Source organism: Heptranchias perlo, chromosome 2 (assembly GCF_035084215.1).
Source record: "Heptranchias perlo isolate sHepPer1 chromosome 2, sHepPer1.hap1, whole genome shotgun sequence".
NCBI lineage: Eukaryota > Metazoa > Chordata > Chondrichthyes > Hexanchiformes > Hexanchidae > Heptranchias > Heptranchias perlo.
Genome location: NC_090326.1, coordinates 17,243,817 through 17,257,822, shown reverse-complemented (window position 1 = coordinate 17,257,822; position 14,006 = coordinate 17,243,817). Strand labels below are relative to the sequence as shown.

Here is a 14,006-nt window from a genome sequence, read left to right as displayed (position 1 = left end):
TTTAGTGAACTCAGCTGCATTTTCTAACAAAATAACAACCTATTTAAGTGCCATTGTCCCAATTTCCTTTTAAGTGTCACTGTTATAATGAAGTTACTACCCGATTATAGCAGCAATGGAATGCACCTCTCATTTCAGTACAAATAGCCCGTAACTACAGTTCTTGAAAAGATCTTCAAGTTCCACTCCAGAAATCAGTCTTGGGATTTGTTTTTGGAGTCAGTTTCAGATCAGGCTCCCAGTCAAAAAAAAAGGTGCAATGCTTTCTTTAGATTAATCTTTAATGATTCCAATCTCCTAATCATCCCTTGAATTCACATCCCAAATCTTGTGATAGAGTGCAGCTAACCTTTTACTGCTATTAGGTGTTGCCTTCTCCACTTCACACTGTCCATCAGTAACAGCGGGTCAATGAGCTCCTGACGCATATTAGACTTAGAGAAGATATTTTCACTTGTGCACGTTGTGGGGGGGGGGAGGGGAGGAGACCAAAATTAGGGGCCATAAATATAAGATAGTCACTAATAAATCCAATAGGCAATTTAGGAGAAACTTCTTTACCCAGAAAGTGGTTAGAATGTGGAATTCGCTACCACAAGGAGTAGTTGAGACGAATAGTATAGATGCATTTAAGAGGACGCTAGATAAGTACATGAGGGAGAAAGGAATAGAAGGATATCCTGATAGGGTTAGGGTTAGATGAAGAGGGGTGGGAGGAGGCTCATGTGGAGCATAAATACCAGCAGGGACCAGTTGGGACGAATGCCCCGTTTCTGAGATGTACATTCTATGTAATTCTATTACACAGTGACATGCTTAAAAAAAATATCTACAACAAAAATCTAGTCTTAACATTAATGTCTTGGGTCAGCTACTATGATATGGAATTATTTATTGCACTAATTCCACAAGTGTGACTCACCAGGTGATGAAATTGCATGTCATGGTCCCTCACACACGGACAAATTTAATCTCACATTGATGGCCGTGACATAGTCTAAGGCTTGAAGTTGCTTTTCAACTGAAAAAGAGCAACTTTAAATGAATGCTTGAGGGTTTTTTTTTGCTGCCCTAAAAATCAACTAAAGCTGTTTTAATGTCCCGTTCTCATATTGGAACATGACTTTTATTCACACTGGTATTCTTCCAGCCTGTTATTATAAGCAGGACCAGTTCTTTTCACGAGACGGGACAGAGCTGCTAGGTAAAAGCATCTATCGCACAGGCATCACAATTTTCATCTTTTGGCAAATTTCAAATTTTTTCAAAGAAAAACAGCTCCAAAAGTGTCCCTTTAATAGCAGGGCGTCAAGAAGTCATCCGTTTCATCTTTATTTTCAATGTAGCAAAAATCAAGAAGTGACAGATCTTTAATGATTGCACAGCGTCATAGATGCATTTAAGGGGATGCTCGATAAATACACGAGGGAGAAAAGAATAGAAGAATATGCTGAAATGGTCAGATGAATAGGGGTGAGAGGAGGCTCATGAGGAGCATAAAAACCGATATAGACCAGTTAGCTGTTTCTGTGCTGTAAATTCTATGTAATTTTGCCAAGCATGGCAGACAAAACAGAATGGTTTCTGGAATGGTTTTGGGAATTGGCTGGATATCCATAATGTGGGTCTACCTTATCTAGATTGAAGGATTATCGAAAATCCTATAGTAACTTCACTTAATAACTTTGAAAGAAAAAAATTAAATCCAAAGTATTAGCCACCTCTATTGTCACACTCAAAATACAGTGCAGCTTACAGAAGGCAATGTTACCAATTATTAAGGAAACACCTTGGATGTTTTGACAGTATGTCACACAAATGTGTTTACATAACAACATGGCACAGCACGGGTCAAGGGCAGCATTAATCCCTGCTGCCGATGCAGTTTAATTTCTTCTTTTCTTCAAACTGCCTGTCCACCACCATGGATAGAGCTTCTAGAAACTTCTCTACTGTTACAGATGACGACTGGAAAAACAGTGGAAAATAACATAAGCAAAACTCAAAACACTTCTCAATACACCAGGCCAGATCAATGACCAAAATGCAATAAATTGGTTTGGATAAGTCAGCTTGAAGATGGACCAAACAAAAAACAATTCTCTTGTAAGGAAAAGGTTAATTAGAGCAACTTGATGGGGGCTAATGTAATACTGCTATTGATGTGTCTTTATATTGTGGTAATGCTAATTTTATAGCCTTTGCTTGTTGGGTAGGGAAGTACGATTCTTAAATTGTAATATCTTAAAATAGTTACAAGTGCACCAAGATGCTGACCACTGAACCTTTGAACTGTGACTGACCCTTACAGCACTGGCAGGTTGTACAATGAAGTAACCACCTGTTTAACGAGAGAAGCTAATTGGAGACGTGTCATTGCATACTGGTTCCCAAGTTTCATAGGCCAATTATGCAATGGCATATCCCAATTCTCTTCATAACCACTGATACGGGTGCAAGGACGACAGTTGGTCGTGCAAAAGGAAAAAATCTGGGTAAAACATTATCTTTTTAATTAAGGTTTCTGTAGAATGGGGAAATCAGCTGGTGCGGAATGATACAGAATCAAAGACAGATTTATAATTAAAAGTTTCATTTGGTGGAATAGCAATTATATGTAACAAAAGAGAAATAACAAAATGGGGAGTTATACTGATCTCATTAGCCCAATGTAAAAAGATCTTGTTAGTAAGGCAATCAACTTATTAACTGAAGTTATTGATATGGTATAGGTCCAATTAGTTTCTCCTTACATAGAATTGTTCTTACCTTTTGATATAACTATGTATTGTAGAAACGTGTGAATTGTCACACAAGAGAACAGGATAAAAGTGCCAAATTGTAATGAGGATTTAGATTCAAAGTTTGATCAATGTGAATACTGAGCTTAGAACTGTAAGGCTTTTGAGTCCCCAACCATCGGGTGTGGTTGTAGGTTCTATATTTTAAATTTATGCTTAAGTACTATTGCCTTAAGTACTATGTGCTTAATAAAACTATCAACGCTTGACTTCAACGTTTCAAGAACATTACTGATTTTGAGGAATAGATAGAATATCTAATCATGAGAATGTGCTAACACAATGCTTGGATGCTAAGCATTTTTCTTACTTCAATGAGGTGTGGCCTACTGAATGCTCTATATAGTGCATAGTACAACACTACCTGGAGTTGGTCTCCTTCAAACATAAAGAGCTACTGAAACTTCCACAGATTATAGGTGGGGATTTTCATCCTGCACCTGATCCAGTTTTGGACCATACTTGTGGGAGCCAGGATGATCTTTTTGGAATTTGACAGTGAGATGGGCCCAATAGCATATGGGGGCTAAAGCCCCATTCTGTTTGGGATCTTATCTATTATTTACCATGGCAAGGGATGTATTCACAAACGGACAGCTTTTTGATAGCCTAGAAGATAGTGACATTATCACTATGGAATCACTTGGATACCGGCCAAATAGTGTTGGTCCGATCATGCTCCAAGCTCCCTTACATTTGCTCCTTTTTTCAAAAAGACAAAACCTCCGCAGTGGAGAATGAATAAGACGCTGTTCGACTCACTTTGACACAAAGGCTAGAGAAGATGATCAATAAGTACACAGGAAACCTGGGACCTGGTGGCCTCTAAGGCATCTCTGTGGAAGGTCTCAAGGCAGTCTTGAGTTGACTGTCAGAAACAGAGAGGAAGTAAAAAGGCTGTCCATGCTTTGGAGTGGAGATCTACCTGCTGGAGATGCAGCACAAAGCTTTCCATTTCTAAGAAATATTCAGAAAGTTAATTAAGGCTAAACTTAATCATGGATGGGTACATGGGACTGGGATGTTATAGCTATTACTGAAACATGGCTAAGGGAGGGGCAGGACTGGCAGCTCAATGTTCCAGGGTACAGATGCTATAGGAAAGATAGAGCAGGAGGTAAGAGAGGAGGGGGAGTTGCGTTCTTGATTAGGGAGAACATCACGGCAGTAGTGAGAGGGGATATATCCGAGGGTTCGCCCACTGAGTCCATATGGGTAGAACTGAAAAATAAGAAGGGAGAGATCACTTTGATAGGATTGTACTACAGACCCCCAAATAGTCAACGGGAAATTGAGGAGCAAATATGTAAGGAGATTACAGACAGCTGCAAGAAAAATAGGGTGGTAATAGTAGGGGACTTTAACTTTCCCAACATTGACTGGGACAGCCATAGCATTAGGGGCTTGGATGGAGAGAAATTTGTTGAGTGTATTCAGGAGGAATTTCTCATTCAGTATGTGGATGGCCCGACTAGAGAGGGGGCAAAACTTGACCTCCTCTTGGGAAATAAGGAAGGGCAGGTGACAGAAGTGTTAGTGAGGGATCACTTTGGGACCAGTGATCATAATTCCATTAGTTTTAAGATAGCTATGGAGAAGGATAGGTCTGGCCCAAAAGTTAAAATTCTAAATTGGGGAAAGGCCAATTTTGATGGTATTAGACAGGAACTTTCAGAAGTTGATTGGGAGAGTCTGTTGGCAGGCAAAGGGACGTCTGGTAAGTGGGAGGCTTTCAAAAGTGTGTTAACCAGGGTTCAGTGTAAGCACATTCCTTATAAAGTGAAGGGCAAGGCTGGTAGAAGTAGGGAACCTTGGATGACTCGGGAGATTGAGGCACTAGTCAAAAATAAGAAGGAGGCATATGACATGCATAGGCAGCTGGGATCAAGTGGATCCCTTGAAGAGTATAGAGATTGCCGGAGTAGAGTTAAGAGAGAAATCAGGAGGGCAAAAAGGGGATATGAGATTGCTTTGGCAGATCAGGCAAAGGTGAATCCAAAGAGCTTCTACAAATACATAAAGGGCAAAAGGGTAACTAGGGAGAGAGTAGGGCCTCTTAAGGATCAACAAGGTCATCTATGTGCGGAACCACAAGAGATGGGTGAGATCCTGAATGAATATTTCACATCGGTATTTACGGTTGAGAAAGGCATGGATGTTAGGGAACTTGGGGAAATAAATAGTGATGTCTTGAGGAGTGTACATATTACAGAGAGGGAGGTGCTGGAAGTCTTAACGCGCATCAAGGTAGATAAATCTCCGGGACCTGATGAAATGTATCCCAGGACGTTATGGGAGGTTAGGGAGGAAATTGCGGGTCCCCTAGCAGAGATATTTGAATCATCCACCGCTACAGGTGAGGTGCCTGAAGACTGGAGGGTAGCAAATGTTGTGCCTTTGTTTAAGAAGGGCGGCAGGGAAAAGCCTGGGAACTACAGACCAGTGAGCCTGACATCTGTAGTGGGTAAGTTGTTAGAGGGTATTCTGAGGGACAGAATCTACAGGCATTTGGAGAGGCAGGGACTAATTAGGAACAGTCAGCATGGTTTTGTGAGAGGAAAATCATGTCTCACGAATTTGATTGAGTTTTTTGAAGGGGTAACCAAGAAGATAGATGAGGGCTGTGCAGTAGACGTGGTCTACATGGACTTCAGCAAAGCATTTGACAAGGTACCGCATGGTAGGTTGTTACATAAGGTTAAATCTCATGGGATCCAAGGTGAGGTAGCCAATTGGATACAAAATTGGCTTGACGACAGAAGACAGAGGGTGGTTGTCGAGGGTTGTTTTTCAAACTGGATGCCTGTGTCCAGCGGTGTGCCTCAGGGATCGGTGCTGGGTCCGCTGTTATTTGTTATTTATATTAATGATTTGGATGAGAATTTAGGAGGCATGGTTAGTAAGTTTGCAGATGACACCAAGATTGGTGGCATTGTGGACAGTGAAGAAGGTTATCTAGGATTGCAATGGGATCTTGATAAATTGGGCCAGTGGGCCGATGAATGGCAGATGGAGTTTAATTTAGATAAATGTGAGGTGATGCATTTTGGTAGATCGAATCGGGCCAGGACCTACTCCGTTAATGGTAGGGCGTTGGGGAGAGTTATAGAACAAAGAGATCTAGGAGTACAGATTCATAGCTCCTTGAAAGTGGAGTCACAGGTGGATAGGGTGGTGAAGAAGGCATTCAGCATGCTTGGTTTCATTGGTCAGAACATTGAATGCAGGAGTTGGGATGTCTTGTTGAAGTTGTACAGGGCATTGGTGAGGCCACACTTGGAGTACTGTGTACAGTTCTGGTCACCCTATTATAGAAAGGTTATTATTAAACTAGAAAGAGTGCAGAAAAGATTTACTAGGATGCTACCGGGACTTGATGGTTTGACTTACAGGGAGAGGTTAGACAGACTGGGACTTTATTCCCTGGAGAGTAGGAGGTTAAGGGGTGATCTTATAGAAGTCTATAAAATAATGAGGGGCATAGATAAGGTCGATAGTCAAAATCTTTTCCCAAAGGTAGGGGAGTCTATAACGAGGGGGCACAGATTTAAGGTGAGAGGGGAGAGATACAAAAGGATCCAGAGGGGCAATTTTTTCACTCAAAGGGTGGTGAGTGTCTGGAACGAGCTGCCAGAGGCAGTAGTAGAGGCGGGTACAATTTTGTCTTTTAAAAAGCATTTGGACAGTTACATGGGGAAGATGGGTATCGAGGGATATGGGCCAAGTGCAGGCAATTGGGACTAGCTTAGTGGTATAAACTGGGCGACATGGACATGTTGGGCCGAAGGGCCTGTTTCCATGTTGTAACTTCTATGATTCTATAACTCTCTCAACAGAACAAACAGAATCCAGGATGCTTTGGACTAGACAACGGTTCTTTTTGAACAGGGAAATTAAAGGGGAAATTGCTGCCCCAACAATCAAAATAAGAAGCAGCTGCAACCATCCCAGTAACTGGGAATAGGAAATGGAAGCTACACACAGATCCCATTAAACTAACCAGAAATGTGTATTTTAGAGGCTTTTCTGCTGTTCAGAATTCCAGGCAGGAGTCCCCAAACAAGCAGGTTCATTGCAAGGTCTTAAGAATCCAAAGCTATAGAAAGAACTTGCATTTATATTGTGCCTTACACAACCTCAGGACGCCTCAAAGCGCTTTACAGTCAATGAAGTACTTTTTGAAGTGTAACCACTGTTGCAATGTAGGGAAACACAGCAGCCAATTTGCACACAGCAAGGTCTCACAAATCAGTAATGAGATAATGACCAGATCTGTTTTTTTTTTTAAAAGTGATGCTGGGTTGAGGGATAAATATAGGCCAGGGAGCACACTCCTGCTCTTCTTTGAAATAGTGCCATGGAATTTTATATCCACCTGAGCGCAGACAGGGCCTCAGTTTAACATCTCATCCGATAGACAGCATCTCTGACAGTGCAGCATTCCCTCAGTGTCAGCCTGGATTATGTGCTCAAGTCTCTGGAGTGGGACTTGAACCCATAACCTTCTGACTCAGAGGTGAGAGTGCTACCCACTGAGCCACAGCTCCTCGTGATCAATTGGAACACCCTGGCAGAGGTGGATATATTAGTGACCCTTACAAAAGGGTAAAGGGTAAATCACTTGGCTCAGGTGGGTACACTACAATTCTATACTAAAATTCTTGCCTGAAGTTGGGCTATGCAATGTGAGTAATAAGGAGTTCAAACCAACAATGCCAACACTAAGTCACTATTAAATCCAATACGGAATTCAGGAGAAACTTCTTTACCCAAAGAGTGGCAAGAATGTGGAACGTGCTACCACATGAAGTAGTTGAGGTGACTAGACTAGCATAGATGGCATAGATGTATTTAAGGGGAAGCTAGATAAGCACCTGAGGGAGAAAAGAACTGAAGGATATGCTGATAGGGTTAGATAAAGAAGAGTGGGAGGAGGCTCGTGTGGAGGATAAACACCGGCATAGGCCAATTGGACCCAATGGCCTGTTTCTGTGCTGTAGACTTTATGTAACTATGCAGTTTCAACCCACTTGTATTTATTTGAGAACTATAAACCCTCTCATCACTAATGTTTTTGGTCGGTCATTCCAGTCAACTTAATTGAGTTCAGTGTAAAATAAAACCATGGCAGTAAACCAATGGAATCACTCCCTGGGTATCCATCACTATATAGTCATCTGAACCCAACTATACCAGCTATTGAGACGAACACATACACAAACCGATTGTGAAGAGACCTACCTGGATGTACAGTGCATGAGCTAGAAAGGGTAGCTTTCGTAATACTCTTCCGCTAAGTCCTTCACTTTTCCTGCATTTCAGAAAAATAGGAAAAAGTCTTCACAATGGAAACTTACATCTCAGCCCTTACATAAATAAACATTGACAGCACTTGAGTCATAGAGCTTAGGGTTCACAAGAACGTACGCAGTGTGAGATTCACATCACATAGCAGCGCCTTTTTGTCGCTCACCTTACAGTTAGAGGAAAGCAGTTGTTAGAGGAAAGCAGTTGTAAAAGTACAGCATTTAATTCTCAAACTCACAACCAACTTGATGGGAATAAAAGAAAAACTACATTGGTGTGAAACTTCAACCACAAGGCGCTGTCCTGTTGCGTCAACGTAACGTGCAATAGAAGAATAGGAGACTGGATTTTGTCCTCGATTCACCCATAGGCTGAGTCACAGATCCCAACCCTGCTACTGGAGGGAAGTAATGAGCAGAGGCCAGGTGTTCTCACAGTTGAAGGGATAGCAGGGGGGAAAATCAAAGGACAAGTCCAAGGGTACTTCTGTGCACCCCCCCCTCAGCTTCACAACAACACTGGTCTGAAAGCAGGTCATCTGGCTGCTTGCCCTCTCGTCCACAAGGGTGCCAAGGGCAAGGGAGAAAAATTATACAATACACACCCACTTCACAGCCGTTAAAAACTACTGATCAAGAGCCATCAACTAGTTTCCAATTATCCTGTAGTAATACAGCTTTCTTGCAATATCTTAACTTTTATTCTGTCAACAACCCTGAATATATCTAGTGAAAATAAAATGTACTTAATGAGACGTACATGCAATTAGCCAAGTAGTGAAAAGTACCCAAGGACAAGTGGCAAGGAGGTTCCAATACATGGACTCGGCCTGACCACACAACTAGGGCCGCTCGCACACATCAAAAGAAACTTACGCCGCAATTTTCTTGAGTGCCAAACTTAGCCTGGACACATCATTTTCCAGGAAGCTGATCATCTGCAGTTCTCTCAGGGTCAGCAGTTGATGTCTAGGGTAGATGATCTGGCGCTAAAAAGCAAAACAGAGGTAAGAACGCCGCAGAAAACTTATCTTGTTCTCTCGCTCGCCCTTTCGAAAAAGAAAATTCATTTAGCAATCTCAGTAACACAACAGCTCAAGTTTCATCCCAGCAAACAGAGGCAACGGTACCATACCTTCATCAGTTCCTCCAGACAAGAGAGGTAGATCTTAAAGATGGCTGCAGCAGATGGCGGTCCAATGTATTGCTTGATATCTGCTCGGTCCACAAAAGCCAAGTCTATTTTTTCTGTGATGTTTGACGTAGTCAGAATTACAACATTGGGAAACCTAGGGGAATTTAGAGAAAGGTATCATGTACATAGCAAAGAGCCTGATGTGCAGAAATTTCATTACTGATTATTGCAGTCTAACAGCCCTTGGATATAATCCAATCCGAACAAAACTACATTACAAGAAAAATGGGGCATTGACCACAAAGTCCATTAGGCAGTACAAGTTTTATTTTGAAAACCTCTATTTATCTTTGCTCCTCCTCTTCCCTCGCCTTATCCCCGCACCCCCACCTAGTCAGAAAATAAAAGATGTGCTGTGGAACTTGTTACTATGCACATAGGTGGAAAGAGGGATGAGGTCCTGTGGGCAGATTTTAAGGAGTTAGGAAAGAGATTAAGAAGCAGGACATCAAAAGGTAGTAATCTCTGGACTACTCCCAGTGCCACACGCTAGTGAGTATAGAAATAGGAGGATAGAGCAGATGAATGCGTGGCTGGAGAGATGGTGCAGGAGGGACGGCTCGAGATTCCTGGGGCATTGGGACCAGTTCTGGGGAAGGTGGGACCTGTACCGGCCGGACAGGTTGCACCTCAACAGAGCTGGAACCAATGTCCTCACGGGGAGGTTCGCTCGTGCTGTGGTGGGGGGGCGGGGGTTAAACTAATTTGGCAGAGGGATGGGCACCAGGGTGTATCAATGGAAAGGAGAAACAAGGGGCACAAAGGATCGGGTGGCATCAGACTAAGAGAGAGTACAAGAAAGTTTAAGACTGGTTTGCGGTGCATGTGTGTAAACAAGGTTGGTGAGCTGCAGGTGCGAATAACCACATGGGAATACGATGTCGTGGTGATAACGGAGACCCGGCTCAAAAAACGGCAGGATTGGGTACTAAATATTCCTGGATACAAGGTGTTCAGGAAAGATAGGGAAAGAAAAAAAGGAGGGGGGGGGGTGGCAGTATTGATTAAAGAGAATACTGCAGTACTGGAGAGAGAGGATGTCCTGGAGGGGTCAAGGACAGAATCTATTTGGTTAGAGTTAAGAAATAAAAGAGGTGCCATTACACTACTGGGTGCATTCTATAGGCCACCAACTAGTGAGAAGGATATAGAGGAGCAAATTTGCAGGGAAATTAGAGGGGCGCAAAAGCTATGGAGTAGTGATAACTGAGGACTTCAACTATCCTAATATAGACTGGGATAACAATAGTAATATAAGGGGCAAAGAGGGGGAGGAATTTTTGAAATATGTTCAGGATAGCTTTCTTAATCAGTACATTTCTGGCCCAACGAGGAAGGAGGCATTGATGGACTTGGTTCTAGGGAATGAGGCGGGCCAAGTGGAGCAAGTGTCAGTAGGGGAGCATTTAGGGAGCTGCAATCATAGCATCATAAGGTTTAGAATAGCTATGGAAAAGGACACGGACCACTCTAAAGTAAAAATACTCAAATGGAAGAGGGCCAATTTCAATGGGATGAGAACAGATCTGGCCCAGGTAAATTGGAATCAAAGATTGGCAGGCAAAACTGCAATGGAACAGTGGGCGGCCTTTAAAGAGGAGATGGTACGGATACAGTCTAGGTACATTCCCACAAGACAGAAAGGTAGGGCAACTAAAGCCAGAGTTCCCTGGATGACAAAAGGGATAGTGAGTAAAATGAAACAGAAAAAAGGGGCATATGACAGATGTCAGATTGATAACACAAGTGAGAACCAGGCAGAATATAGGAAGTTCAGAGGGGAAGTGAAAAAGGAAATAAGAGGGGCAAAGAGGGAGTATGAAAATAGAGTGGTGGCCAACATAAGAGGGAATCCAAAAGTCTACTATAGGCATGTAAGCTGTAAAAGGGTAGTAAGAGGAGGCGTGGGGTCGATTAGGGACCATAAAGGAGATCTACTCATGGAGGCAGAGGGGATGGCTGAGGTACTAAATGAGTACTTTGCATATGTCTTTACCAAGGAAGAAGATGCTGCCAGAATCTCAGTAAAGAAGATATAGTTGAGATACTGGATGGGCTAAAAATTGATAGAGGTACTAGAAAGGCTAGCTGTACTTAAAGTAGATAAGTCACCCAGTCTGGAAGGGATGCATCCTAGGTTGCTGAGAGAAGTAAGGGTGGAAATTGAAGAGGTACTGGCCATAATCTTCCAAACATCCATAGATATGGGGGTGGTGCCAGAGCTGGAGAACTGCAAATGTTACACCCTTGTTCAAAAAAAGTGTAAGGACAAATCCAGCAACTATCGGCCAGTCAGTTTAACCTCAGTGGTGGGCAACATGGAAACAGAATTGGCTAAGTGACAGGAAATAGAGAGTAGTGGTGAACGGATGTTTCTCAGACTCGGGGGAGATGTACAGTGGTGTTCCCCAGGAGTCAGTGCTGGGACCACTGCTTTTCTTGATATATATTAATGACTTGGACTTGGGTGTACAGGGCACAATTTCCAAATATGCAGATGACACAAAACTTGGAAGGGTAGTAAACAGTGAGGAGGATAGTGATAGACTTCAAGACGATATAGACAGGCATGGACAGACACATGGCAGATGAAAATGAACGCAGAAAAATGCGAAGTGATACATTTTGGTAGGAAGAACGAGGAGAGGCAATATAAACTAGAGGGCACAACTCTAAAAGGGTTACAGAACAGGGTATATGTGCATAAATCATTGAAGGTGGCAGGGCAGGTTGAGAAAGTGGTTAAAAAAGCACCACAGGATCCTGGGCTTTATAAGTAGAGGCATAGAGTACAAAAGTACGGATGTCATGATGGACCTTTATAAAGCAGTGTTTCGGCCACAACTGGAGCATTGTGGGCACCGCACTTCAGGAAAGACGTGAAGGCCTTAGAGAGTGTGCAGAAAAAATTTACTAGAATGATTCCAGGGGTAAGGTACTTTAGTTACGTAGATAGATTGGAGAAGCTGGGGTTGTTCTCCTTTGAACAGAGACAGTTGTGAGGAGATTTGATAGAGGTGTTCAAAATCACGAAGGGTCCAGACAGAGTAAATAAAGAGAAACTGTTCCCATTGGCAGAAGGGTCAAGGACCAGAGGACATAGATTTAAGGTGATTGGCAAAAGAACCAAAGGTGACCTGAGGAAAAACTTTTTAAGCGAGTGATTAGGATCTGGAATGCACTGCCCGAGGGGGTGGTGGAGGCAGATTCAATCATGGCCTTCAAAAGGGAACTGGATAAGTACTTGAAAGGAAAAAATTTGCAGGGCTACGGCGATAGGGCGGGGGAGTGGAACTTGCTGGATTGCTCTTGCATAGAGCCAGCGGGGACTCAATGGGCCGAATGGCCTCCTTCCGTGCTGTATCCTTTCTATGATTCTATGAATTGATAAAAGTCACTTTCTTATAACTCCCTTCTCCATAGTAACAGTACCTTTTCAGCTACTTAATAAAAAATAATCCTAATTTGCCTGATAGCAATTCTCAAATGAAATTAAACAGAGGATTTCAGAACAATTAATGAAAGGCATTCCTGTTGTGATTAACCTGCAACTATATTCGTTTAAAAATAAATTCACACCTACGTTCTCACACACGTTTTTATAAGTGCATTGTAAAAAAAAATTGGCCAAAGTAAATGGCAACATTAAATCTGTTGTTTATTCTTTTCTAAATGTTTAAGTATCTTTACACCCAGCTTTCCTCATTGCATTTAAATTCTTTCATCCACGCTATCCTATATCCTACCAAAATTCATTAATACTCCTGTCCAGATATAAATCTTTTCAGAAAGAGGACTCCTTTACGTCACTGAAAGAAAGCCGTCCAGAGTAGCAGTATAAAAAAGATTGTTAGGTAAGGGTATTAAGGGTTACCAAATGAAGGCGGGTAGATGGAGTTAATTACAGATCAGCCATGATCTAATTGAATGGCAGAACAGGCTCGAGGGGCTGAATAGCCTCCTCCTGTTCCTATAATGGCACAGCAATTGATTGCCTGTGTACTGTGCTACAGAGTGATAGGGTGCTGGTTCACGGTGCAATTCTCCACAAGCCAAGTTTCCAGTCTCCGGTGAGGCACTGTGGGGAGAGGCCAGGTACTGCTACACAGAACAGAAGGCAAAAATAAGGAAACGACTGCTGTTCACCTACTAGTTAAAATTATAAAGAGGTTTGCAAGCAATATGCCTGCCAACCTTCTCGATTAGGGCAGGGAGCACTGTGCAAGGAGATGCATGGTACAGGGAGGCCTGCAGAAGGGAAAAAAATACATCAAAGCAAGCATTTATCCCCTCCTGTACTTGAACTCTATACAACTCCCTGTCATCTTCTGTTCCAAAATTTGTTTTATGTTTCATTTTAAGTAAAAATCCCTCTCCCCACAGATACATTCTCTCAAAAGCTAATCAAACATCAAATTTAAATTAACCTGTTCTGTAGTTCAATGACAAATTATTCAGCACTCAGTGATGTAATCACAACAACTTGCATTCATATAGCACCTTTAACATAGTAAAACATCTTAAAATAGACATTCAATCACACATTTCCTGCTAAAGTGGGCATGCTCAAGATATTATTCACGTTAAAATCTTGAAGGAATATAAATTAATTTGTTTCAGCAGATACAAGAGCCAACACATTTGAGCACCTCAAAACATTTCAGGCAAGACAGTGCCTCAGTCTCTCGTAAGCAAAGCTCTGAA

General features: G+C 42.3%; 1 protein-coding gene across 1 annotated transcript in view; it reads right to left on the bottom strand.

The window, feature by feature from the left end:
* Positions 1-702: 702 nt before the first annotated feature.
* trip13 (thyroid hormone receptor interactor 13) overlaps positions 703-14,006 on the bottom strand; it is a 38,987-nt gene continuing 25,683 nt past the window's right edge. Inside the window, exons 11-14 of the mRNA XM_068000691.1 lie at positions 9,243-9,396; positions 8,984-9,096; positions 8,043-8,112; positions 703-1,968 (exon numbers count right to left, since the gene is read on the bottom strand). Coding sequence (XP_067856792.1) covers positions 1,864-1,968; positions 8,043-8,112; positions 8,984-9,096; positions 9,243-9,396 — 442 coding nt within the window. The 3' untranslated portion in view covers positions 703-1,863. The remainder of the gene's footprint in view (positions 1,969-8,042; positions 8,113-8,983; positions 9,097-9,242; positions 9,397-14,006) is intronic.